Source organism: Trichosurus vulpecula, chromosome 3 (genome assembly GCF_011100635.1).
Source record: "Trichosurus vulpecula isolate mTriVul1 chromosome 3, mTriVul1.pri, whole genome shotgun sequence".
NCBI classification, from domain to species: domain Eukaryota; kingdom Metazoa; phylum Chordata; class Mammalia; order Diprotodontia; family Phalangeridae; genus Trichosurus; species Trichosurus vulpecula.
The window spans coordinates 112,568,165-112,595,745 of NC_050575.1; the positions used below are offsets into that span (position 1 = coordinate 112,568,165).

The 27,581-nt window shown below is 42.4% G+C and overlaps 1 protein-coding gene across 7 annotated transcripts in view; it reads left to right on the forward strand.

The window, feature by feature from the left end:
* Nucleotides 1-25,019, forward strand: part of COMMD7 (COMM domain containing 7) — a 39,245-nt gene extending 14,226 nt beyond the window's left edge. For 5 of the 7 annotated variants that reach the window (XM_036749116.1, XM_036749117.1, XM_036749112.1 and 2 more), the window contains 6 exons: nucleotides 5,828-5,884; nucleotides 5,966-6,003; nucleotides 6,926-7,016; nucleotides 7,573-7,622; nucleotides 8,216-8,264; nucleotides 9,606-10,830. In XM_036749116.1, coding sequence (XP_036605011.1) covers nucleotides 5,828-5,884; nucleotides 5,966-6,003; nucleotides 6,926-7,016; nucleotides 7,573-7,622; nucleotides 8,216-8,264; nucleotides 9,606-9,682 — 362 coding nt within the window. In that variant the 3' untranslated portion in view covers nucleotides 9,683-10,830. Of the gene's footprint in view, nucleotides 1-5,827; nucleotides 5,885-5,965; nucleotides 6,004-6,925; nucleotides 7,017-7,572; nucleotides 7,623-8,215; nucleotides 8,265-9,605; nucleotides 10,831-23,226 lie in introns of those variants that run through there. The other 2 variants (XM_036749113.1, XM_036749114.1) reach the window with 2 other exon arrangements.
* The last annotated feature ends 2,562 nt before the right edge of the window (nucleotides 25,020-27,581 follow it).

The window sequence follows — 27,581 nt, forward strand, 5'->3', positions numbered from 1 at the left end:
CGTTGTTGAAGACATTTCAGTTGTGCTTTAGTGAAATAACAGAAATCCACCAGCGAGAAAAAAGGAGAATATTTAGGGCATAAGGAACAATGAAAATAAAAGCACAGCCAAGATGGCGGCTGGTAAGCAGGGAATAGCTTGAGCTCCGTACCGAGTCCCTCCAAAAACTTATAAAAAATGGCTCTGAGCCAATTCTAGAACAGCAGAACCCACAAAACAGCAGAGGGAAGCAGGGCTCCAGCCCAGGACAGCCTAGATGGTCTCTGGGTGAGGTCTATCCCACACGGAGCTGGGAGCTGGGAAGCAAAGACAAAAATATAAGTGTGCACCTGACCTCAAGGAGCTTATGTTGGCCTGGGGGCAGGGTTGATGGGAGAGAAAACCTGTACAAAGAAAAGTAAATGCAAAATAAATACAAAGGGTCTCCTGGTTCAGCTGGGGGAATTAGGGAAGGTCTGACAAGGAAAGTGGCCCTGCAGCTGAACCTAGAAGGGAAACAAAGATTCTAAGAGACTGAAGTAGATACTAAACTGCATGGTTTTGCTAGATGATCTTTTTAGTACATATTTATTGAACTCTTGGATCTCTGGGTCTTCTTTCTCCCCTCTTCCTCTGGAGTTTTTTCACAATAGCCTCACATTGCCATGCTTCTTCCCTTGTTACACCAAACAAGATTATGTAGATTGATGGCCTGAGGAACAATGTTTGCCAGCTTTCCAATAAGTTTTAACAAAAACAAAATCTTTGCCCTTCCCTTCATTTTCCTCTGGACCCTCACACTGGTTCCAGGAATTCTAACTAAAATTGCTGTATCTTTCAAAGATAAGGTGTAATGTTAATACAGTGGGAAGATCCTCCCCACCCAGTAATAGGCCCTACGGTGGAGCCCATTTAGGGAAGCTTGATTGGGGGAAGCTTGTTTGTAGGAAGGCTCACACCTTTTGCTAATTTCTAAGTAGGCACTAGATCACAGGTTGTGATGCCTTCTGGCTCTGAGAAGTGTATATATACTCTGAGGTTAGCATTTTGCTTTGAGGGCTCACTCATTGGAAGAATGTTCCTGTGATTTGGCCAGAGGAGACTCTGGGTAGCTGTTGAGGAGCTTCCCCCCTACCCAACTTTGAAAACCCAGACGTTGGTGCTTCTCTCTCTGGTAACTATGTAAATATTGCTTTCTCAGACAGAAGTCCTGTCGATTTGTACTACTTTCTCTGCTTGTCTCAGAGTTGCTGCTTGTTCAGGGTGACCTTTCCCCTGAACTATGTGAATGATATATATGTTTGATTAAAATAAGATTGTTGACCACTTTAAAAGCTATTTTTCCTTTAAGAGCAGATCAAAGAGCCTGTGCTAGCAGGCCATCCTGGGTATGCTAGGATGCTTGCTATTACATAAAGTCTCTGGGGCTTTTTAGTAATGGCTTATGTTAGCAGTCTCTTCTGTTAATTCATCTCCCATAGCCTCATGACAAGTACTCCTGACCCTGTATCAGAGATGTGGAAACTGAGGCTCCAACAGGTTTCTTAGGCCCAAGATCACACAGCAAGTTAGTATCAGCGCTGGAACTTAACCCAGTTTTCTTGATTCCTAGGCCAGTGTTCTGTAGCATCCTGCAAAACTGGCTAAGAAGAAAGGAAACAAGCCTATAGTAAGCCTCTTCTGTGTGCCAGGCACTGTTCTGAGTGCTTTACAAATACTGCCTTATTTGACCCTCACAACCACTCTGATGAGGTTGCTGTCATTATCCCCACTTTATAGTTGAGGCAGGTAGAGTTGTTGAGTAACTTGCCCAGGGTCACATAGCTAATGTCTGAGGCTTGATTTGAACATAGGTCTTCCTGACCCCAGACCCAGCACTCTTATCTACTGTACCAACTAACTGCTTCTGAGTTCAAGAACTATATGTGTTTAGGGAAAGAAAATCTTAATTCTCTCTCCCTGGTGGGATTCAATGATATATAACCCTTAGTGCTTACATAGGAGCTTAAGATAATACTTTAAAACTGGAAGGGACCTTAAGAGTTTTGTCCTCATTTTACAAACAAGCAAACTGAGGCCCGCATTCTCCTTTCTCTTAATTAAGTTAACCACCTATTCCTGTGAGTGTTGTGTTAGGTTTAATATCTCCTTGAGTGTCCCTGCTTTGAGAAAGGACCCAGACAGATTAAGTTTTCTGTACTCATTGATTTAGTAGAGAGTAAAAGTACCAAGGACTACTTTGATCCCTAAATTTTTTCATAATGGCTCAGTCTAGGGACCTTTCTTCTCTAGTTATAATAAACGAGATCCTGAGAAATAACCTTTCCTATTGTTCCTGACCAAAAAAAAACAAACCCCAAAGCTCAAGTGAGAAAGTCTTGGCCCCAAAGCCTGTGACTGTCCAGCTCAAACCTACTTATGACTCTACCTCCCATGCCCTGGTCAGACACCAGGCCTCTCTTGCCCAGGCCCTTCTCAAGCAAAGCTCTCCCCTGTGCTTTCCCATCAAGGAGAGGGCCTGAGAGAAGATCCTCTGGATCCTTAAAGATTTAGCTCAAATTTAAATGAGGTTTTAAACTCTGGCAGCCTTCCTCCTCTAAAAGAGCTCTCCCTCTGACCCCCATTTTAATTTCGTGTACTTATTGTAATCTAGTTTGTATTCTGTTTATCTAGCTCAGAGGTGGTGTCACCTAGTGGATAGAGAGGGAACTAGGAAGACTTTGGTTCAGGTCCTGCTTCTGACACGTTATTGCTTTGTGACCCTGGGCAAGTCACTACCTTCTCGGTGTTTTAGACAACTCTCTAAGTTCCAGATCAGGAACTGACCTGCGTTGGTAGAAAGTATTTCCAAACCTGGGAGCTCCTTTCACCAATGAAATGCCATGTTTAGTCCTTGTACTTATTTGGAGGTGTACATGGCTTAACCCCAACTAGACTGTTAGCTCCATGAGGGCAGGGATTTTCTTTGTATACCTGTATATAGCTTCCAGCACAGTGCAGTATACACAGTGGGTATTCAGTCAAGCTTTGTTCAATGAATGGATGATGAATGAAGGGCAGAAAGTATAGAAGACCCAGGAATTTAGTGCAGAACTTAACTATCTGTCTACCTTCTGCCTTCCTGCCAATGCCTCTTACCTTTATGGAGGAAACCCAGAAGTTCCTCTCCACTTGGACCCTTAGGCTCACTCTCCCCTCTCCAATGGTGGTGGGCTGTTTCTATGAGGCAGATACCCCAACGCATCCTCAAGGTATCTAGGCCTTTCTAGACATCTTGTAGCTATACCCTTGGGTTTTTGAGCCCTTGACATTGCTCTGTAGCTGTAGCAACAGTGTTACTAGCAGCTGCTGTGGAGGTGTAAGACCAACAATGCCAGCACACGGGAGGGCTGCTAGCACATGTTCTTTGATCTGCTTTTCTAAGGAAAGCAACTTTAAGGGGTTTACAATCTCACTTTAATTAAACATATACGTGTGTGCGCGCGCGTGCGCGCGCGCACGTGTGTCTATATATATACACACACAGAAGGCAGATATAAATATATATATACACACATACATATATATGTATATATATATACATATATATCATTCACTTAGTTCAGGGGAAAAAGCACCTTGAACTTCAGAGAAAACACAAACAGAAATAGCAAGCAGAAATTATATAAACAGAGCAAATAACACAGATCAGCAGACTGGGCTTCTAGCTGTCTGTCCATAGCAATATATACATAGTTACTGGAGGGAAGCACCAACATCTGGGTTTTCAAAGCCAAGTGGGCTCCTTCACTTGTCTGTTGAAATCACAGGAATGCTCTTCCAATGAGTGAGCCCCCAAAGCAAAATGCTAACCTCAGTATATATACACTTCTTCAGGGTCAGCCCACAGAGGGCATCACAACCATGTGACTCCAACTCATGTGACGTAGGCTTTCTTGTGACTTAAACAGGTCTTCAAAGACTTGATTCAAACAAAGGCAAGTCTCAATCAAAGGCACTTGGTTACCTTGGTGCTAAGAAGAATTAGGACTCCAAAAGAAAAAAGAGCAAAACAAAAAGTCCCACTTTGCTTGCCATTACAGTAACTGAACTCTTCTACATGTCTTCCTGATTTAGAGTGTGAACTTCTTGAGAGCCAAGACAGTGTTATATTTCTCCTTGTAATCTCTAGAGCCTACTTAGCATGATAATTCTTGGATAGAACTTTATAAGTTCATTTTAATAAACCCACTGCAAAGGCAAATATCAGGAGTTATGAAAGATTCCTTGGACCCTCCAGAGTGGTCCCACTGGATGCAGCGTCTTGGAGTTTAGATGGGACTGTGGGCTGACTCATTTGAGCCTGCCCAGGCTGCCCAAATGCATATAGCACTTCCTGGTATTTCCTGGTATTTTGCCTTTCTCCACTTTAGACTTCCTTGTCCTGTCAGATTTCTGAGATGAAAGATTTCCTCCCTTTGTTTAAATGGTTTCTGTTCAGGTGTTTGTGGCCATGGGCATGTCTGAGTGTTGGAAAAGTAAGGGGAGAAGGCAGTTTGGGGTCCATAAAAGCTTATATCTTCACTTCTTGTTCTCTAAGCCTCTTCTTGAGGTTTGGGAAGAAGCCAGTGGGAAAGCCACCAGGCATTTATTTCTGACTTTCTACTGTAGAATTTTGGTTGAGAAGTTGGTCTCCAAAGCCTGGAGAAGGTATGAACATTTATAAACACTGTGTTCCCCCACAGCACTTCAGAGACTTAAAGCCTCTCCTCCTGACTTCAGAACAAAACCTGACAACTCAGCAGGGGCTGGTCCCCGAGGTTTTGGGGGTTGACTTAGCTAGGCCTGTAGGGAGGAACTTTAGAATTTAAGCTGCTGTTAACCAGAGGGTTGACAGCTTAGCCACAAATCTAATTCCTATAGGATCCAGCTGATATCTTTAAACAAGTAGAATCTACAAGGAAAGGGGTGATTTTTCTTACAAGTTCATTAGGAGATCAGTATAATCTATGAAACTTAAGTCTTGTAAAATCTCCTTTCTTGCTTTTCCCTGTAAACCACTTTGCCTTGAATTTTATTAGACATGATTTCTCTCCTCCCACTCCCACACTTTTTTCTACCTATTCATAACAGGCACCCCACAAGGACCCTCTTCTAGGAAACCTTCCCTGATTACCCATGTTAGTCCTTTTTCTTACTCCTTTTACACTTCAGAATCCTTGTCCAACCCTCTCATTTAACAGAGGAGGAGGAGGCTGATGTCCTGGGGAGAGAAATGACTTACCAAGCCAGAACTAGAACCTTGACTCACACAGAGCCCCAGTTCTATTCCCTGCGTACAGTCAGTCCCCACACCAGGCCACTTGTCTTCATCCTCTTGTCAGTTACAATAGAGGCTTCTTGAGGGCACAGCATAGGACCATTTATGTCCCTTGACCTTTGTATCTGTCCCTGGGATTTCATGCAGTGGGCTCATAATTCATCCTTAGCCCTGGATTCTAATTCAAGACTTACTACTTTGTTCCTTTGGGCAAATTACTTCCTTTCTCTGAGCTTTAGTTTCCTTCTTTGTAAAATAAAGCCCAAATAGATTTTTTATATCCCTTCAATTACTAAGTCCTGGAACACTCAGATTTTGTATCCTCTAGTACCTAGCACCGTGTGTTGTACATTACTTAATATATATCTGTTCAATCAGATTGTCTTGTTAATTCTTGCTTGTTTCCTTTCTCCATTTTAGATTTTATACCTTATATGGGTCTAAGTCTTTTATTTCTTTGGTCTCCCCTGCACAGCCCAGGACACTCATTAAACCTGCAAAGGCTGACTGCTCTCAGGTTTAAAACAAGTTTGTCTTTCTGCTTCCTAGGTGCCTTGAAGAAGAATATGACTGCTGAGCAGGTCAGAGCAGATTTCATTACTCTGGGTAGGCCCTTTATTTGCCTCTGCTAAATATTAAGTGATTGGTGCCTTTTATTATGCTAATCCTTGTTCTTTTCTCCCTCAGGGCTCAGTGAAGAGAAAGCCACTTATTTTTCTGAGAAGGTATCTCAATTCCTTTTAATCAGGATTAATTAAGATTTCTTGTTTTATTTCCAATACTCCAGTGCATCTGTGATCTCATTCATGTGGGTATTCATGTTTTACTTCACAAAAGGAAAAATACTGATTTGGAGAAAACAGTCAACCACAGATAACTTCTGTTGGCTTAATGGTTTTCATTCAATAGCACAGGGTCATAGGAAAGAGGACTGGGGAGAGGCTTCGTGGCTGGATGCAAGAGTTAAGAAGGCTTAGGTTCAAGCCCCATGTCTGATAAAAAGGCTTCCTGTGTGACCCCCTGCCAGTCATGAGTCCCATTGTCTCTCCCCTTCTGTCCTCATCCCTAAATCTCCAAGACTATATGATGTAGGGCAGGTGCTTGTACTCTCCACTTTGGTAGAGGGAGTATCCTAATTGGGCATTCCCTATATCTAAGAAAAGAAAAGGAAAGAAGTGTGGGGCTTAAAGTCAGGGGACCTATTTTGAGGCCCAGATTCTGACCTCTGGATAGATTAAAAGGCAGTTAATAATACTTGCACTGCTCAGTAGGCTTGTTGTCAAGAAAGAGCTTTGTGTTGCCATATCACTGTGAGCTTTTATCATCACCATATAAATGGGGTGATGCTTTCAGTGAATGTTTTTTTTTTACCTTGGACTGGATTTAAACATTTCAGAATTAATAAGTGATATTTCACTATTTTTATACCAACCACCATAGCTGTTTTGGAAAGAAAAAAGATATATAAATTTCTCCCTCTTCCTTGTCCACTTTCTGGATAGGGGCATGTAGGCTTTCTTATGTCTACTGTCTAGGACTGAATCTCTTATTGGGAGGGAGGGGATTAGGAAGTGGGGGGAAATGGTAGAAAGAAGAAAGATTTTTTTCTCTTCATGTGATTTTTTTAATTTGTTTTTATTCTGGCAGTGGAAACAGACATCTCCCACACTTGCACGATGGGCAATAGGACAGACATTGATGATCAACCAGCTTATAGATATGGAATGGAAATTTGGAGGTAACTAGCTTGAGTCAGGTTTGAAATTAATGGGGGGAAATGCGTGGATAAATTCTTTTGGAAGAAAGGGAGATGATGCTCTCTCATAGAAGGGTGTTTGCGTTAATTCAGTGAGGACCCTGCTGCCTAAGTAATGAAATGATGTATAACTCTAGCTTCTAGGTCCTAGTAACCTGTTTTTCCAGCTGAGCAAGCTTCTAATTTTGCTGTCTCCACTTGGCTCTGATGATCCATCTGTTAGATGGTCTGTAGAATCTGGATCTTCCAAGTAACTCTTGGACCAGTGACTTGTTTACTGCCTTTCCTGTGGAAAGCCAGTGTGGCATAATTATGTAAGGTGTCCTCAGTGACAGAAAACCCCTCCACCTCCCCGAGTCTTTTCATTATCTGTAAAATGGAATAATAACACATAGAAGAGCTCTTGACTCCTAAAACTGCCATCCAAAAGCTGCCCAATAAGATGTGTGTGTAAATAAAGCTTCTCAAACACTTCCAAACCCTTCAGGAGTGTCTCTCGATGCATCTCATGCTTTTGATTTTCCCTTCTATGTCACAGTGACATCAGGGAGCAGTGAACTGCAGAAAGTGGGGAGTATTTTTTTACAAGTAAGTCTTCTCTCTCCGTCCCCTTCCCCCCAAAAAAAGTTTGGAAATATGCATGATTTTGTCATTTAAGCTTTTAAAATGAAGGTGATTAGGATTAAATCTGCATTATACTTCCTGAGAACATTCACAGAAACAAATACAGGGAGTTCCCAAAATCTTAATACTTAACAAATTTTAGCTTCAATAGCTAAAAACTGCGCTAATACTTATGGGACTCCCTATAGATCCCTGACTTGTTATTAGAATAAAGGGCTTCATCACAGGTAGGCTTCAAGCACAGGCTCCTTGACAGCCCCTTGTTGGGTGGTGGTGTGGTGAGGATTTGGGCTTTGGTTTGAGGTCAAGTTGGACAAGATGACCTTTGAGCTCTCTTTCAACTCTTCAACTCTGGGATTCTGTGTGGGGTTGGAGGGAGGGGTGACCATGATGAATATTATCAGTTTAGTGGATCCCAGTTTTATGTAAAGTATTTGATTACCAGATACTGGGATACATCTAGGAGGCTTAGGTTTGGGAGGAGAATCAGACTGCTCATAGGGGACTGTGAAGTTAAGAGTCAACAGCTTTGGATTTTGTTTCTTTTTCTCTGTCAGTTGAAGTTGGTGGTTAAAAAAGGAAACCAGACTGAAAACGTGTATATAGGTGAGTCCTACCTCCCTTTTCCTGAGCAGGGCTATTGCAGAAGCCTTTCTTCTCTGTGACTTGGGCCCACATTTAGCTTTTCTCTGTTTGTGGAGCTGTCGTGGGAGGGCCAGGGTACAAAGGAGTGCACTCGGGGGTCTGGAGTCAAGGATCGGTGCCATCGCCATCACCAGTGAGCTTTGACCAGCGGATTTCCCTATTCAGAGCCTTAGTTTCCCCTTCTCTGTTTACGTGAACATTTCCGTTATAATAACATTGGTAATGATAGCTGGCAGTGCGCTAAATACTTTACAACTGTCATTTCCTTCGATCCTCACAGCAACCCTGGGAGGGATTATTATTACTGCTCTTCCCATTTTACAGTTGAGGAAACCAAGGCAAAAGATTAAGTGACTTGCCCAGGGTCACATGGCTGGATTTGAGCTCAGGTCTTCCTGACTCCAGTCTCCAACAGGGAAGAACGTGGGAGCGGGAGCTCTGTCATTGTCTTTCTTTTAGGAAAAGTACCTCGTGTATAGTAGTGTTGAGTAATAATAACAGCAGCATTCATACAGGGCTTTAAGGTTTGCAGAGGCCTTCACATACGATATATCATCTCATCTGAGCCTCACAGCTGCCACTCGAGGCAGGTGCTCTGTAAGAAGAATGAAGCGATTTACACAGCCAAGTGTCTGAGGGAGAATTTGAATGGGGGTCTTCATGATACCCATGTTAATGTTCTATCTGCTCTGCCCACCTAGGGGCCTTCCAAGTGGAATCAAAAATATGGGGGGGGGGTTGTAACAAGAAATCATTAATTTTGGATAGCGTACAGTGGGTTAGATTTTTCACAAAAAAGAGAGAGAAGTCAGGGATTAAAATTCTTCAAAATTCAATTCTATCCCATAAACATTGATTGAAACTGCTCTCTGATAAACATATAAAGGGTTATAAAGATGAACAGTGCATGACTTGGCCTTCAGGAAACTTATAGTTAGGAGAAATAAGACATGTCCATAAATCCATTAGCAAGTATTTTTTTAAGTGCCTGCTCTGTGTCAGGCTCTGGTGATACAAAGGCAAAAATGAAAGATCCCTGCTCTTAAGAAGCTTATGTTGTAACTGCCATTTAAAATTTCTTTGTAGAAGAAATCACTCTGAACACCATGAAGACTATCCTTCATTCTGTGGAAATCTGTCATTTTTCATCCTTTTATATGTGATTTTTTTTTGTCATCTCAGTATTTGTAGGCCCAGCAGAAGGGAAGATTTAAAAAAAAAAGCTGTTTATAAAAAAGTAACCCTTTGGGGAATCTATAAAAATTGGAAACATTTACCTGACACTGAGTTTTCTCTCCCTAGAGTTAACCCTGCCTCAGTTCTATAACTTCCTGAGTGAGATGGAACGTGTCCGAGCCAGCATGGAGTGTTTCTGCTGAAGGTGAAGGAAGAAGGCTCAGAGGGATAACTTGTTTATCTTTGTGGCCTGCTCTGTAACAGCTTGAGGGCTGGGGTGTCCCCAAAAGGGTCACAGTTCTGTACTAGGGAGCCTAATACAATTATCACATAAACTATAAATCATTGAGGCGGGAGAAATCGAACCAGTTTGTGACACTCCTTTCCCTCCCTCTAGAACTCCCATTTTCTCAAACTTCCAAGATTAGCAGTCTAACTGCAGAACAGAGTGAACCTGAAATTAGCCAGGGGAGGACCTTGCTGTCAGCATCCTGAGAGCCAGAATCTGAAACAAAACATAAATATGCATTTACCATGTACCGTGAGGATTCTCTCATATGAGACTCTATTTTAATAATATCTCTGTATGTTAACCCAAGAGCTCCTCTTTCAAAGACTTCTGTTTTTTGGAGGCCTTGACTTAGTCTCTCCTTCTGCATCTGCCCTGTGAAGGTCGTCATCTTCTCAGCCTTCTTAGGAGTCTTCCCTGGCTGAGTAGCCACTGAACAGAGTTCTGCCTTATCTAAGTGTCTAATAAAGGGTTTGAGGAAGAAGCCTTGATCCTCTTGTCCATGTGCACTGGGTTTGTGATGGTTTGGGAGACAAGATGATCAATTTGGGTTGGGCCTCAGCAGAGAGTCTGGATGAGGCAGAGGGAAGTTCCTGTATTCTAAGGACAGTCTAGGAATAGGAGTGCCTTCAGGTTAAAGCCTGGGGAAAAGAGAACTATCATAGATCAGGATCCTCTTTCAAGACCTTGGAGGTCCTCTGGTCTAACATCCTGAGGCCCAGAGAGGGTAAGTGGCTTGCCCACCTCACACAGGTGGCAGAGCTGGGATTTAAGCTGAGGTCCTGCTACTCCAAAACCAGCGTTCTGTACTATTGTACCATATTGCCTTGTCTACATGAGGAATTTGTGTATACTTTGCTGTTGACATGAGGCTTTAATGTCTAGCCTAATATATCACTTTTTGCAAATTGCTAATTAAAACATTAAGAACTTAAAGGACCTTGGACTGTATCAGGTCCAGGTAAGGGGGGATGGGGCATTAGAAATAATTTCATCCATCAGTTCTTAGCCTGGAATTCATGAACTTAAATTTTTTTTAAATAATTATTGCACTATACTTGATTATCTTTGAAATTCTGTATATTCCATATTATAGATTTTAAAACATACTGAGAAGGAGTCCATGACTCAAAAAAGGTTGAGGATCCTTGATATAATCTGACTCACAGTGGCCTAGACAATCCTCTTTTTCTGTTCTTTGCTTTATAAGGAAGTGAATGTGTTGATTAATGTTGGTCAAATTAAAGACAATTAAAGAAATTGTCCAATCCAACCACCCTCTCCCATTTTACAGATAAGGAAACAGGTCCAAGGAGGAAATTGCCTTGTGAAAGGATGCCCTGTGAGTTAGGGGCTAACCCGGTCCCAGGTCTTCCAGCACTACTTACTTTTCTTTTCATTCCCCCAGGCTGGGCTATCCGGAGTCAGTGCTTATCTCCAGAGGTCTCACTCTCCACCTGGCCTGTTGAGAGCCACGGTCTAGCCAGGGATTGCTTTTTTCATTTCTGGAGGTTTTAGCGTATCTACTATTGGCTAAACAAAGACTTAAAGAGGCTTATGGACTAAGGCTGCTTCCACATCAAAGGCCTATTACAGACCAGCCTAGGGATGAGTTAAGTATGAATAAATCAGAAGCACATGAACTCAACTTTCCAGTAAATACGTGAGAGCTTCAACAAGGAGTAGGAAAATACACAGCCAAAGGTATTGTAGGTTTCCCTTGATTCTACACTTTGCCAGCATTGAGTTACTCAGATATTTCAGGTCAGTGTTACAGTTTTCCCTCTGTCATTCAGCTAACTCCAACTCCCTGTGGTGTTCATGTTTAAATGCGAGTTTTCCTGAGTTTCCAAGTGGTGACATTTTTTTTTTTGCTTTGTTCTGGATTTTCAGGGACAGAACTAAATAGTGGTAATAAGTGCTTTCATTTATTTCCCTTTCTTGGCCTCATTTTTCCCCAACTGTAAAAATGAAGGAGTTGGGTTAGATAAACCCTTCCAGCTCCAAAATTCTTGGTTTTCAGGCCAATCTCAGCTCAAATTATTTCTTTTAAGCTCCTTCCAGTTCAAGTTCTTTTTAAGGCCTTCTTCCAGTTCTGACATTTTTTTGTGTGTTCTAAGGCCCCTTCCAGCTCTGACATTCCACGTTCTGTGGTCCCTTCCAACTCTATTTTCTGAAATTCCTCTGAGCTTTGATAGTTTATTTTCTAAGATCTCTTCTAACTTGAACATTTTATGTTTTAAGATCCTCTAGCTGTGTCTTACATATTAAGGTCTCTGTTGTGAAGTTCTTTTCAGCTCTGGCATTCTTGGATTCTGTAAGTAGGTAAACATTTTTGTAATCTGTCTCTTGGTTCCACTCTGTTCTGTATCTGTCCCTAGTTCAATCGCTATGTCATGCCTGGACTAGTGTAGTAATTTCTTAACTGGTTATCTGTCTTCAGTATCCACATCCCCCTCAATCCATTTTACACATGACCACAAACATTGCTTTAAACATGCTTCCCTGCTGTGCTCTTCGGACACTCCCCATGTCTCCCAGCACCTGTGCTTCCCTGTTGTGATCCCTTGATTCCAAAGGTGAATGCAAATTGATCTAGTTGTTCCCTGATCCTCTGTCAAGAGCGCACCCCTCCACCCCACTGCTTTGCTTTATTCAAAGTTGCTCACAGTGAGATGTTGCTCATATCTCACCACAGGAAGATCTCTGTTTTTTGAGCTCTCATTGTGCTTAACTACCTAACCCACTGTCAGTAATAGACTACCTTGGGCTGTTATTTGTACGTGTTACTTTATTTTGTCTTTGCAACTAGAGTATGGATATCTATCTGGTAGGTAAGAATTAGAACTTCTGCTTTTTTATATCTCCAGCATCTAGTAGCATGTTCTCTTTGCATAGAAGGTGTATCATACCTGTTTGTTGATGACAGGGAATTCTATTCTGAGGACCTTACTCCAAAATCTTCCTTTCCACAAAGTTATTTCCCTATAAGATAAAAATTGAAGACTCAGAATCATGTTTCATACTTCTAGCTTCTTCAGAGTTCCTGGAATGGAAGGGAGCATGAAGTAGACCCTCAACTAAAATTTGTTGGTTGGCCGATTAATGAGAATTGTGTCTCAGAGGATGCTTAAAGCCACTCTTTTTAATGACTCATTTAACCTCTATGGGCCTCAGTTTTGTCATTTGTTAATTAAGATGACTGGATTGGTTGCTTGAGTTTGCTATAAATCAATGCTTCTATAATTTTTTTGTCAACTAAATAAAGTCCAAACTCTTGAACCTGCTATTCAGGGGCCTCCAAAATCTGGTCCCACAATACCTATCCAAACTAATTTCTCCCAGAGGCAAGCATGATCTCAGCCAACAGGGTTGTCTGCTAGTAACTGGTCATACTTCTCTGGTAGCCTTTTGAGAGAGGAAGTATGTGCATTCCTACTTCCATTTTAGGGAGTTGGAGCACTCCATTTTCCTGATTTAGTTTTGCCTTCTTCAATTTCTTCTTTTAAAATAGAGTTACTTAATTATTCCATTTCCTCTTCTGTTAATCTAGGCAATTTATATTTTTATAAGTATCCATTTCACTTAGGTTGTTAGATTTATTGGCATATAATTGGGCAAAAACTCCTAATAATTGCTTTAATTTCCTCTTTATTGGTGATGAATTCACCTTTTTCATTTTTGACACTGGGAATTTGGTTTTCTTCTTTTTTAATCAAAATAACCAATGGTTTATTTTATTGTTTGTGGGAGTGACAGCTACCCTGGGTCACAGCAGCAGTGCAAGGCTGAGATTCTAACTTTTTTCCTTCCTTCCACTCACAGAACTCACACTTAGGTGGGGTAACAAGACCCACCTTTGTGCAAAGATGCCCTGTGTTCTGTGGTAAACATGGTCTCCCCAAGGGCCCAGTGCTTAGTGTGGCAGACATCCCTTCAGGCTGGCTTCTTCAGGGAAGGAAGGAAGGAATGAATGAACGCCTCTTGAAGGAGCTCAAATTAAAGCTAGACCTCAGTGGAGGAGCACAGCTTCAGTAGACAAGAATGCACACAAGTACATTTAGGGGAAATGGAATAGGTTAGTCATGATTCGAAAAAGCTGTCTGAGACATGCCAAGTTGACAGAAGGGCTAATGGTCCCTTTGTGAAGCTAAGTTAGAGCAAAGCCTTTGCATTCATTCAACATCCGACAAGCATTTTTATTTTCCAGTAAGCATTTGTAAGGTGCCTACTTGCTATGTACGGGTGGTATGCAGCAGTGGTTAGACACCTCTCCCCAGAGATGGGATGACCCAAGTTCAAGTCCTTTTCCCGCTCTTCGTCCCACATACTGGCTGTGAGACCATGGGCAAGTCATATGACTTAACTGCTTAGTGCTCTAGAGGTGTCAGAGACATGGCCAGTCACTCCCATTGCATTGGGAAATAAATAAGAAATACAATAAGACATAGATGCATTTTAAAACTAAGTCAGTAAGCATCCTGCAAGGAATTTGTATGGAGTAGTGGATCCCAGTTTCTATTTGAGTTGGACACTATTGGTCTAAGCAACTCTCTTAAGACCATGTTGCAGAGAAGGTGTGGCCCTGTGCAATTTTCTGACTTGGGAGTGCCCTATACCATGGCAATCACAGGTTCAGTCCTAGTCCTCATCCCAAATATGTAACGAGCCTGTGCTGTGCTAGACCTGGGAGATACCAGTCCAAAAACCAACAGGCCCTGAGCCCAAGGCCCTTGTATCCTGATGTAGGGAGAATAATGTGCACTGAGAAGTAAATACATCACACATGCAAAGTAATGTATGGAGATATCAAGACTGGGGCTCTCTCTGTAGGAGATGCCACTTGGGCTGAGCCACTTTCTACATGGGGCCAGGATACATGGATTGTTCCACCATAAAGAAAATTCACACTGCTCTAGTACTTAAAGCTTTACCAAGTACTTCCCCCCAAACAGCCCTTGAACCTAGGTAGGTGGTACCAAGAGCATCATCTCAGTTTTGAAGAGAATTCTGAGTCTCAGAGTTGAATTGACTTGTTCCGGGTCATAGTTAGATGGTTTTACAGCTGATCAGACTTGGCCCCTTGCCCCAGAGGCCTTGAAGAGAATGTCTGAAGAGTGGGGGTGAGGTTCTTTGACTTTATGTCCTGGACCCTTTTGGCAGTCTAGTGAAGCTAGGGGGCCCCTTCTCAGAATAATAATAATGCTTTTTAAAATATAGTTGGAGGAAAGGCTAAATTTCAGTTGGAATTTAGTAAAAATAAAGATATAATTTTTTTTCCATCCAACTTCACAGTCCTCCTGAATTCTATTCTTGGACCTTGGGGGGCTTGTGGGCCCAGGTTCAGACCCTCTTGTCTGAAAAAAGATCAAAGTGATTGGTGAATCCATAGGTATAACCACTACCAGAGACACTGCACTCACCCTACTGCCTTCTTATCTTTTTCTCCTAATGTATTCATAGATATGTGGGATTATCTGATGTAGACCAAGGTGCATGGGATTTTCATACCCTAGATCAGAACAGTTGTAAAATGCATTGAAGTAGCTTGTTTACTCTCCTGTATAAAGGAATGTGCCTACCCTCACCTCAATTGAACAGTTCAGGGCCGGTCTTTAGTTGTGCCTGGCAGAATTGGCCAGCTTCTGGATGAGCCTGTGTAACAAAGGCATGCCAGGAGAAGGAAGAGCCAGGGGGTATAAGAGGCTACATTTGCAGATGTGCCTATCTATCTCTTCTGCATCCTTTGTTTTAATTTTGGCAAATTATTATTAGATAAATTCTCAAGTCTGAGCTTGCATCACCTTCCACATCTCAAAATCAAGCTTGATTTTGATTTCTGGACTCAGAAGAAGTGAGCAAGCACCTGGTCCCCTGACTCTAGGTCCAGCCTTCTCTCTCAGTGTTTGGATGATAGCCAGTAGCATTTTGTTCCAACATATCTCCAGGCAGGAGCCCCCTGGGTCTGACAGACAACCAGGAAGGCAAGGAAGGGAGATGAAGGTGCATTATTTTGGACAGAAGAGGCCACAAGGGGAGTTGGTGGTACTGCAATGTGATGGTGGTTTGGCCCAGGCCAGGGGTTGGCCACAGTTGGGGGTGTCAGTTTTATGAATGATTTCCTGACAGGTAGAAAAGCTGACTCAGCTGACCTCCTGTGGTGTCCTGTGCATTGCCAGTTTTTCCGGCTGCCAGTCAAATCCACTGAGCCGAGAGCTAATCTGCCCAGGCCAGCTGGCTCTGAGGGAAATAAGGGCCCCTTCCAGCTCGGTGGGGAGAACTAAACTGTGTATCTTTGGTGGTTTTTATTCCTTGGAGGTTTCTCAGTCTGATCCTGTGGGGGGTGGGGAAGAGAACAGCTTTAAAGGAAAGAGAAAGATCCTTCTCCCCCGTCCCTTTCCTAGAATTCTTTTGTCAGACCTCCCACCCTCCCGACCCCCAGACTTGGTTCCCAAGTCCCTGTGGGTTGCTGAGCCAGGAAGCTGAGGTGGGCACCTGGTAGAGAAATAGAACTGAGTGAGGAAATCTGGGTTTAAATCCTGCCTCTCTTACTCTCTCTGGATGCTTGGGCAATTTGCTTAACCTCTGCACCTCAGTCCCCTTATCCGTAAAATGAGAGGCCTAGACTAGATGATCAGTACTATCTGCGTGACCTTGGACAAGTCATCTGACCTCTGGAATTGGGCTGGATGACTTCTAAGGTCCTTACATAGAGCTGTGTGTGAGCCTTTGAAATCATTCCTATGACTTGGGCAGCAGAAAGACTGAGGTGGAGAGTCCATAGATAGTCAATTCCTGACTCACTAGGTGACTATGGAAAAGCCACTTCTCCTCCTTATCTCAGTCTCTTCAGCTGTAAAATGGACACAAACACGGAGTACTTGCGAATTTGCCAAATGCTTTCCGTGTATTGTTTGTCTCATTGGAGCCACAAAACTCTTAGATTTTCTAGGAATTAGTCCCATTTTGCAGATGGGGAAGCTGAGGTGTCCTAGAGGACAAATAACTTGCTCATGGTCACGTAGTTCCTAAACATCATAAGCAGGATTTGAAACCAGCTCTTTCTGACTCTTAAATCTAACACCCTGTTACTATGAAGCGGGTTCCCATGCCATTATCGTTATTATGAAAATTCACCAGCCTTTCCCAGTGTAATTCCACATGAGAGAGGCTCTGCTTTGCTATACAATCCATTAACTTCTTGGTGAGGCCTTCCTTCTCCCCTAACCAAAAAAAAAAAAACGAAAACAACCCAATGACGAAGGTGGAGATAGCATCTCATTGTAGGCGCTTGGACTCCTTGGAGACCTATCTAGTCCCAATCATTTTTTTTAAAAAAGCTTTTTTTGAAAATTAAATTTTATTTGCAGTTGATGACCTGTCTTCTTTCCCTCCTCCTCATGGAGAAAGAAAGAAAAACAAAATGTTATAAACATAGTCAAGAAAAGGAAATTTCCAAATTAGCCATGTTAAAAAAAAAAAAAGACGTGATCTGCACTCTTGAGTCCATCACCTTTATCAGGAGGTGGGCAGTGTATTTCATCATGAGTCCTCTAGAGTTGTGGTTGGTCATTGCCAAATTATTTTTTTTTTCCACAGAGGAGGAAATTGTGTTTCCTAGAGGGGAAAGTAGGTTGCCTTGGGCAGTGACAGCATTAAAAAAATTAAAAATCTGGCTCAGCCCAGGGTTCTTTCTCCTGCACTCCTGCTTTCTCAGAAGCTAGTCTTCTTTCCCACCCTCCCTATTCTGGGGCCAGGGAGCAATGATCCCTCAGCACAGGTAGTTAATACATTTATTAAACACTTACTGTGTGCCAGGAACTGTGCTTGGTACTAGGGATGCAAGTACAAAAATGAAAACCATAGCCACGTTCTAACGGAGCTCATGTTCTAATGGAGGAGATAACAAGTCCGTATAAAAATACCTAGAGAAGTTAATAAATACAAAAATATATGCAAAGTAATTAAATATAAAGGAATTTGGGAAAGGGCACTAGTGGCTGCGGGTAATGGGAAAGCTTCAGAAAGGCAGAAGATGGTGCCTGAGCCAACTTAAGGGAGAGGGGGACACGGAGGTAAGGAAGGAGTGAATTCCAGGCATGGGGGACAACAGGGCTGCCTATATCAAGCACAAGGGTGTCACTGGTATCCCCTGAGGGTGTTGTTTGCTAGTGGGAGCATGGCAGTGAGAGTGAAAGTGTAGCCAGGAGCTGGTGTTGAGGGAAGGGTTGCTTTGGTTCTGCATTTCTAATTCCCACTTTCTTCCAGTCTTAAAAAAGTGATTCTAATAAGGTTGTAGGGGAGCTGAAGGTGGAAGTGGGTGGGAGATAGCTGTGGGCCTTCTTCAGGGGCCCAGCACCAGGAGCCCAGCACTGGCACATGTGATTTAGCTTCTGCCTATTAGGATGATCAAGCTGTCCAGCCAACAAGTCTGCTGTGGTGAAAGAGGCAGAGGGATCCCTCAGAGTCTGTGGTGCTCTTCAGAGCCTCCAGAACCTACCACAGCTGCTCCTGATCCCTTTGATCATCAGGAACACTCCTGACATGGGGCAGTCAGGCACTTCTGTGGCTCCTCCATGTGGACTGGCCTTTCTTTGATGAAAGGCTGAGAGGGAAACTACCTGACCAGTTCAACTGATTAAAGGGCAATTAAGGGCTTAAATGATTAAAAAAAAAAAGAACAGGTGTTTCATTGGTTTAGAGCTCTCAAATATAGCATACAGAGAATTTCAAAGGCAAATACTTTTGGCTACTGAGGTTGGAGTCAGGAAGACCTGAGTTTAAATCCAGCCTTAGACATTTACTAGCTGTGTCACCCTAGGCAAGTCACTTAAACTTTGTCTGCCTCCAGTGTGCTCCTCTGTAAAATGGGGATAATAGCACCTACCTCCCAGGGTTGCAAAGATAATTCTTGTAAAGAGCTTAGCCTAGTGCCTGTCATGTAGTGCTTAATAAATGTTTGTTCCTCCCTTCAAGCCCTAGGTTCACTCATGAATACCAGTAAAGAGCAAGGTTAGGGTTCATGCCCTCTACATCAAGATGTAGGCTCTGTTCCTCAGCTCCAGCTCTGCTTGGTCCAGGAACTCCTGTTCTTCCACTATGGAATTGCACTCTTCAGTAACAGGGCTGACATAGAATATTAGTACTGAAAAGGACCCTAGAATAGAGAATATAAAAACTAAACTCTAGATGTTGCCTCCATTTTGCTGCAGGGTGTGTATAGTATTGCTATATTATGTTTATGTATTTGCTAGCTTTTATGTATTGAGGTTTGCAGAGTGCTCTACATACATTATCTCATTGGAGCCTCACAATAATCCTATGAGGTAGGTGCTGCTGTTCTCTCCATTTTACAGATGATCAAAATGAAGTCAAGAGAGTTTAAGTGACTTGTCCAAGGTCACGCACTAATAAGTGTCTGAGACAGGAGCTGTACTCAGGTCTTCCCGACTCTGACACTCTGCTACCTAGTTGCCTACTACTTCCCCCTATTTTGCAAGGTCTTAGTGGGAGGGAAGGCAGAACTAGAGATAGTAGGCTGAAGGAAGGTAAGTGGACATGAGAGTTCTCAGCACTTTAATGAGTACCAAACACAGTAAGGATTAAAGGTGATGAGCTAACCATGGTAAGCAGAATGAAAGCTTTACTGTAATGTGATAGGGAACCATAGATTTAAAAAACAGTTGAAGTGCTTTGAAGTTGTGAACTGGTGCAATTTGGAATTATGCTAAAAAAGTCATTAAAATGTTCATACCAAAGATGATACATATGAATACATATGTATATATATGTATATATATACATACATATATGCATATACACACATATATGTATATATGCATACACATACAAGGCATGTACCTCAAAAGGTCAGAGGCAGAAAGAAGTATCTCATGGATTAATAGCAATACTTTTTGTAGTAGCAAAAAACTGGAAACAGTGTAGATGCTCATCAACTGGACAATGGCTAAATGAATTGTGGTAAGAGAATGTGATGGAAACTACCACTAAAGTGACCTATTCCCTCCTCCCCCATATCGATCTGTTGAAATTTTTCTCTTTCTTCGGGCCCAAATTAATTGCCCTCTTCTCCTTGAGTTTTTTTCTGACCCCCATCAAGTGAAAATGTTTTAACCAAAGATTTATGCCAGTTTTATGGAAAATGTCCTCCAGAGTCCAACTGGAAGAGAGGACTTCCTATAGATGGATAAAGTGCCCCAGACATTTCTTTCTGTTTGAGAATGATATTCTGTGGATTGAATCAAGCCCCAGAATACTACAGGGCCTCCTCAAGGAGATATACATCCATCCCAAAGAGATCAGCATAGTAATCCACACAAGAAAAACCAAGTGGATGAAGAATGCCTATTGCCCAGGATTATGACATGTATTTTTGGTAGTTCGAACACTGAAGTATTTGAATAATATACATACCTTGGACAGACACTGTGGATGGACAGTAGACGGGGAATAGAACTGAATAAGAGGAAGAGAGCAGACTTGATTACATTTTGGAAATTGGACACCACTTTGAAAGACCTCAAGCTCTTTGCAGACACCATTGTGCCTCTGGTGAAGCTGTTATTTCTGTAAAACATAAAATGACATAATTTCTGAAGAATTAAAATGTTAGGTTACCCAAATTGCAGTGGAGGGATGTGTGGTAGACCTAAGTAAGCTACAGCCCATTACCAAAGATGATTTGTAGAAAAGAAACATTGTAAAAGTGTTGTTGGGACATGTATGATTATAAAGGGCTATGGGCTAGTCATGTAATGAAAACAAGGGGTAACCAATAAATAGCTCAAGTCCTATACTGGAACTTCTGGAATCTTTTTTTAACACTCATTTTTTAAAATTTTGAGTTCTCAATTCTCTTTCTCCCTCCAGCCCCTCTCCCACTAATTGAGAAGGCAAGCAATTTGATACCCATGATACATGTGAAGTCATGCAAAACATCCCATGGGATCTTCTGAGCCCTAGAAGTAGAACTCTGGCAGGATAGGAGGATCTCTGTAGGAGGAAATGTACAAGCATGCAGATGGGTGAGAAGGTATAAATGGATCACCATCTTGAACATTGAAGGGAATACCTGCTGGGATGAGACTACACATCTGAAATATTGCAACACAGCCTTACATCCATCAGAGAGCTGAAACCAATATCCCTTTGTGCCATACCATTTTCCGGTCTTTTTCAAGGTGCTTCCTCTCCCTTCCCTTCCTGTTTCTGTCATGCTGTCCTTTGGCATTTAAGACTCTTCATGCTGGGCCATTGCCAATGGTCTCAACTTCTGTCTTGACCAGACTCTGATGACTCTGCAACTCTGCCTCACTCGTATCCAGTTCGTGCACAAATCAAGACATCACCCTCATGATGTTATTGGTCCTCTTCAAAAATGAAGGACGAATACCAACAAGGCTCTTCATGAGCCTTCCTTGCCCCTTCCTACCTTTTCAGTCTTCCTACACTCTACTGCTCTCCTTGACCTCCTTAATGTTCTTCCAACAGGACACAATATCTCTGTGTGTCTGCATTGGCTGTCCTTCGTGCCAGGCAGTGCTCTTGCCCTCTTAGCTCTGCCTGTTGGTGCCCTTGGCTTCCTTCAAGAGTCAGCTCAACTTACCCCACTTTTCCATTTCTCCAGCTGCTAGGGCCATCCCCTACCTTCAACTGCTCCATATATGTTATAGGTGACTGGTTGTTTACATGTTGTCTCCTCACATAGGATGGAGATTCCTGAAGGGTGAGGATTCTTTTTGACCTTTCTTTGTATTCCCAAGCATATTTTTTGGTATACTTGGCACAGATAGTAATCACTTAATAAAAGCTTGTTGACTGACCAACTAACTCAATTTCCATCAGTCTGTATCAGCCCAAGAGAAGCCAGAGCCATGCAGAAGCCAGACTGTGATGCACTGGCCTGGTACACAAGAGTCTTGTATTCCGATCCCAGCCCAGCTACTAGAGAAGTCTTTGTTTATCTGAACCTCATTTTTTCCATGTCTAAGTGAAGGTAGTAATCCTTGCCTACCTCACAGGTAATAACTGTCCCTACCTCAGGACTGCTGTATTAAAAGGGATAGGGATAAGGGTGAATCAAAGGACAACTACAACCGATGGGGGTAAAGAACTCTGAACTGAGAGTTGGGAGGACTGTGATTTTGCCCCTCTGAGCCTCTTTTCTGTGGTATAAAACTGGCTTGTTGAATTTAGTGAACTCCAGGATCCCTTCCAGCTCGGACACTCTGGAAGTAAGTGTCCCATCCCAGGACTTATCCTCAGCATGATTCCTGTTGGGGGTGGGAGTCCATGGCTGTGTTCTTAATGGAAAGTTTAGAGCAAACAGGCTTTTTGCTCCAGCTCTTTCTGTAGTTCAGACTATCCTTTTTTATATTAGCACAGAGGGTAGGCACTAACAGAAGGTTCTTCCTGCTGCAGGCTTTCTGATTTAGAAGCTGAGAAACAGGCTGAGCCACCAGGAATGGACAAAGACAGTTATGGACCATTTGCTTGGCTGGGTCTCCGAGGCTTCAGAATGAATTTCAGGCTGTGCAGGGCAGGGAATGTTTTGTTTGTTGCGTTTGCAGCCCCAGGGCTTAGTATATTGTCTGACGCCTAATAGCATGTCATAAACGCCTGGTGATTGATTAATGAGGCCAATGGGGAGAGGAAATTGATTGGACCTTCAGGTGGAAGCCTAATATCTGATACTGCTACAATTTACTAAAGTTTCCTCACCCTAAGCTAGGCATAGTGGGATGGTTACTGGCCTTGGTGTCAGCAAGATCAGTATTATAGACCAAGCATTGCCACTAGTTAGCTCCATGTCCTCAGAGCTCATTCAGCTTTTCTAAGCCACTAAAAACTGTTTACAATTTTAACAGCTTAAGTAAACTTTACAGTGTAACCCTGTGTAAATTTTAAGTGTAACCTTAGTTGTAAACTGAAGTAGTTAGACAAGATGGTTTCTAAGGCCTTGCATGTGATCCTTCTAATGACTCACATGTACATATACTTTATAAGCACCTTCCCAGAGGGCCTGGATTAGAAAGCTAGCCTTTGCTCTGTGTGATTATCTGTGTGATGTTTGGGTTTTTTTGAGGTAATCAGGGTCAAGTGACTTGCCCAGGGTCGCACAGCTAGTAAGTGTCTGAAGCTAATTTGAACTCAGGTCCTCCTGACTCCAGGGTCAGTGCTGTATCCACTGTACCACCTAGTTGCCCTATCTGTGTGATCTTGAGCAAATCAACAGAACCTCTCTAGGCCTGTTTCCTCATCTATAAAATGAGGGTATTAGAATAGATCAGGGGTCCTTAACCTCTTTTTGTGTCCTCGGCCATGGTGAAGCCCATGAACCCCTTCTCAGGATAATGGTTTTAATGCATAAGATAAAATATATAAGATTATAAAGCAAACCAATGATACTGAAATACAGTGATCAAAATATTTCTCTAGGTTACAGACCCTGAATGGCTAAACAAATTGTGGTACATAGCTGTAACTGTGCTGTAAGAGATGACAAATGTGATGAATACAGAGAAGAATGCCAAGATCTACGTGAACTGATGCAGAGCAAAGTAAGCAGAGCCAAGAAAACAAAATACACAGTGACCACAACTGTAAATGGAAAGAATAACCATATACACACAAGTCAAAAGTAAATTTAGACAAATGATAAAGAGCAAGCATTATTCAAAAGAAATGAGAAGGTGCTCCTACTTCACCCCTTTGCAAAGGTGGGAGGGCCACAAGTATTGCCATCGCATATGTTTTCAGACTTTTTTTCATGTATTGATCAGTTATGCTGCTTTTTTTCCTTTTCTTTTTTCTTCCCCAAATACTATTTTTTTAAATATGTGATTTCTCTCTGGAGAGGAAGGATACTGAAAAAAATTATGAAGGTGTTAAAAAAACCAAAGGACATCAATAAAATTTTATTTTTAAAAAAGTTAGGAACCCTTGGGCCTATAATCTCTAAGGTCCCTTCTAAATCAAGATCTGTGAACCTATGACTGGCCTAAGGTCACATAATGAGTAAGTGGCAGGTTGTACCTGTACCCTGTGGCCTAGAACTGAAACTATGTGTTTGCGTGGACTGGGTTCCATCTTTGGAAATTCTCTCTAAAATGTCTCTGGTTCATTCCTCAACCTAAGGTTTCCTATAGGAATATAAAATTTTAGCTCACTTCTAGGGTACATAACAGCAAAAAGAAAAGGCTCTCAACTCCCATGTAAGACTTAAGGCAAATTTGCTACAAAATTTAGGACAGGCTTTATCTAATTCAACAGAAATGCAAAAGGCTCACACCCAAGTCCATCAGCTTTCTTTTTTTTTCTTGGGAGCCCCACCTCCACAGGGAACCACTTAATTAAACTTGTTTTGCTACCGTGTCCCTCCATTTCCTATATCAGTTTTTAGCCTCATCCTTATGACAAGCCCCTCCTTTCCCAGGACCTACAAAGTTCTTCAAGCTTCTAAAGCTACCCTGGGTAGGGACTTCTTGACAGGAAAAAACACTTCTCTAGGTCTGTTGTTGCTGAGCTCTTTTTCTGTCTTGTCTGACTCTTCATGACCCAATTTGGGGTTTTTTTTGGCAAAGATCCTGGAGTGGTTTGCAATGTCCTTCTCCAGCTCATTTTGCAAATGAAGAAACTGAGGCAGACAGGGTTGTGTGACTTGCCTACGGTCACACAGCTAATAAATGAGGCCAGATTTGAATATGGGAAAATGAGTCTTGCTGATTTCAGGCCCTATACTTTTTCCACTATGCTACCTAGCAGCAGATCTCTGGATTTGTACAATCCATGTAACTCACCATACCAGCGAAGAACAAGGTTGGGGTTTCCCCCCCTCTGTGTCTTGGCAGTGTTCCTTGCTATTCCTCAGTTCCAGCTCTATTTGGCTCAAAAACTCCTCTACTGGCCCAGGAATTCCTGTTCTTCCACTATGGATACCCCACTGCTATTTTTAAAAGTAATTTTTTTTCTTGATTTATTTTGTAATTTTTAATATTCATTTTGTAAAAATTTTGAGTTCTAAATTCTTTCCCTTTCTCTTAACCATCCCCCACCTAGTGAAAGGTTTAAGTAATTTTTAAAATATTTTTGTTATTCTGAACTTGACAAAAAGCAAACAGAAGTATCTACATACAAATGAACAGAAAAAAGAGATCTATAAATGGAAATGTAGATTTCTAAACTTATAGCATATTCCTTTTTAATAAATGTATATAATACATTTTGAACATTAGTTCCACTTGTCTGTGTTCTTTTCCAAACCTCATTCTGTTCTGTTCTGTGCCCTTTTTAGAAATCTGTTACAAGGAATCATTATCATTCCCCCTCCAGCAGGTAGATAGTGTGTTGGGTAAAGCACTGAGCTATAATCAGGAAAAGCAGAGTTCAAATCCAGCCACCTGTGACCATGCCTAATAACCTCTGCCTAATAACAGCACCAACCACAAAGGGTTGTTGTGAGGATTGGAGAAAGTAGTTATAAAAGCATGCTTTGCACAGTGCCTGGCATATATTAGGTGCTTAATAAATGCTTGTTCCCTTCTCTCCTTACCATATGATGATAATATTTGTAAGAGCGTGCTTAGCACAGTGCCTGGCATATAGTAGGTGTTTAATAAATGCTTGTTCCTTTCCTTTTTTCCCATCCTCCAATATATAGCTAAGTAAAACAAATCCACCCTTTGACCATGTCCCCAAATGTGTCTTACTCTCTACCTCTACTTCATAACCTCTGTCAAGGTGTGGGAAGCATTCCCCTCCTGTTTTTTCCAGTAGTTTCTAGCTTGTCACAGAAACTCCTTGGGATTTGATGATTGCCTCCATCTGGTTCAGGCATCCCTGGGGCTTCATGGTTCCCTGGAGCACATGATTCCCTGGAGGGTCCATGTGGCTGTGCAGGCTTTCTTCCAGGGAACCTCTATGTAAAACTGGCTTAACTCTGACTGATTGACATCTCAGCGCTTGTTCTCTGCCACTTCAGCCTGCCCCCTCCTTCTTTTAAAGTGAAGCCCAAGGATAGAACTCAGGTATGAATTAGCCGTGAATCAGTACATCAGCAGCATGTTGTGGATGGGCAACAAACACCCATAAACAATTCACACTTTATAAAAAATTAACCTTGTTGATGGAATTTCACACCTCGTTAAGGACAGTCATCAAAGCCAGAACAAAGTCATCCTGAGTAGGGACAATGAGCGCTTTATGTTTTGTTTGGAGTACCATCTTCTAGTCCTTCATCTAAGGCCTCAGTGGAGAAGCCGGGACCCAGGACAATGCCTGGATAGGTCCATTACACACTCCATGGTCTAATAATGGCATTGGCACTAGGGGTGGGACTGTGAACGAACATACTTGTCTAACTGGAACAAAGGGTCAGTGTTGGAAATAAGGGGGAAGGGAAGGCAAGGCTGGGCTGTGGGGACCTCAAATATCACCCAGACAAGTACAGACAAATGGTCTGGCCTCCTAGAGATTTCTCAGCTTACCTTTGGGAAGGTGGCCCCATACGGCAGGGCCCTAGGGGACCTCTAAACTCTCTGCTAGCTCTAAATCCAAAAATCTTTGTGACATTCCTAAGACCCCTGTGACGGATGTGGGGCAGGAAGTTATTATCCCCATTTTTTTTTTTAGCTGATGGAATGGGGGGAATTGTTCACATAAGGCCAGTCACTGCCCTAGTGGGAGATCCAGAACTTGAACCCAGTTCTTCAAAATATAGTGGAAACTATTTCCACGTAAGCATTAGTTATCTCCTTTGGAGCCAAACATTGAGTCTAACCATGCCATTCTCCTTTTCTGCTCAAGAATATTCAATGGCTCCCAAATGTTTTCAGAGCAAATACCAGACTCCTCTGTTTGGCATTTAAAACCTAGCACTATCTGGCTCCAGGCTATCTTTCCAGACTCAGTTCTCATAAGTCTTCCTCATGAAACCTATATTCCAGCTAAGCTGCCCTTCTTGTTATTCCCCCAAACATCCTTCCCTTCTGCACAGGCTGTGTCTCATGCCTAGAATGCACTTCCTCCTCATAGAATTCCCCCCTCCCCCCCTAGAATGCTGAGTTTCTATCGAGATTTAGCTCAGGTGTTATCTCCTACATGAGGGGCTTTTCCTGCTCCCGAGGCTGTTAGTGCTTTCCCCTTCAGGAAATAATTTTGTATATGCTTTTAGTCTAGCACCCCTCTGGGCTCTTCCCTACCTCACCCTTGCAGGCTGGGTCTTCCTAAGGATGACTGCCCCAGGTTAAAGGTACTCCTCTGGGACCACACTCCTAAAACTGTGGTTCCACATTCTTCACTATTGTGTTGATTTTTTTTCTCTAGTCAGCCACAGGGAATAAACTTATCTCAAAGGAAAGGCATTCATTGGAATGGTGTCCTGAGAATATTAGGAACAAAACATTCCCCCACCCCCCTCCACCCTAAACCTGGAGCAAACTCTCCCACAAATGCAAGCATGATTAATGGGAAGAGTGGATAATGGAAAGGCACCTGAGTATGAAAAGCACTGGGTAGAGACCACTCAGTTCTCTTGTACTTATAGCAAGGCCCTTCCCCATGGCCTCTCATAATATCCCCACAATGCTCTTGGGTTGTGCTGTGTGTGGCTCTCTTGTACTTACAGCAAGGCCCTTCCCCATGGCCTCTCATAATATCCCCACAATGCTCTTGGGTTGTGCTGTGTGTGGCTCTCTTGTACTTACAGCAAGGCCCTTCCCCATGGCCTCTCATAATATCCCCACAATGCTCTTGGGTTGTGCTGTGTGTGGCTGTAACATTGGAGCTCTGGACTC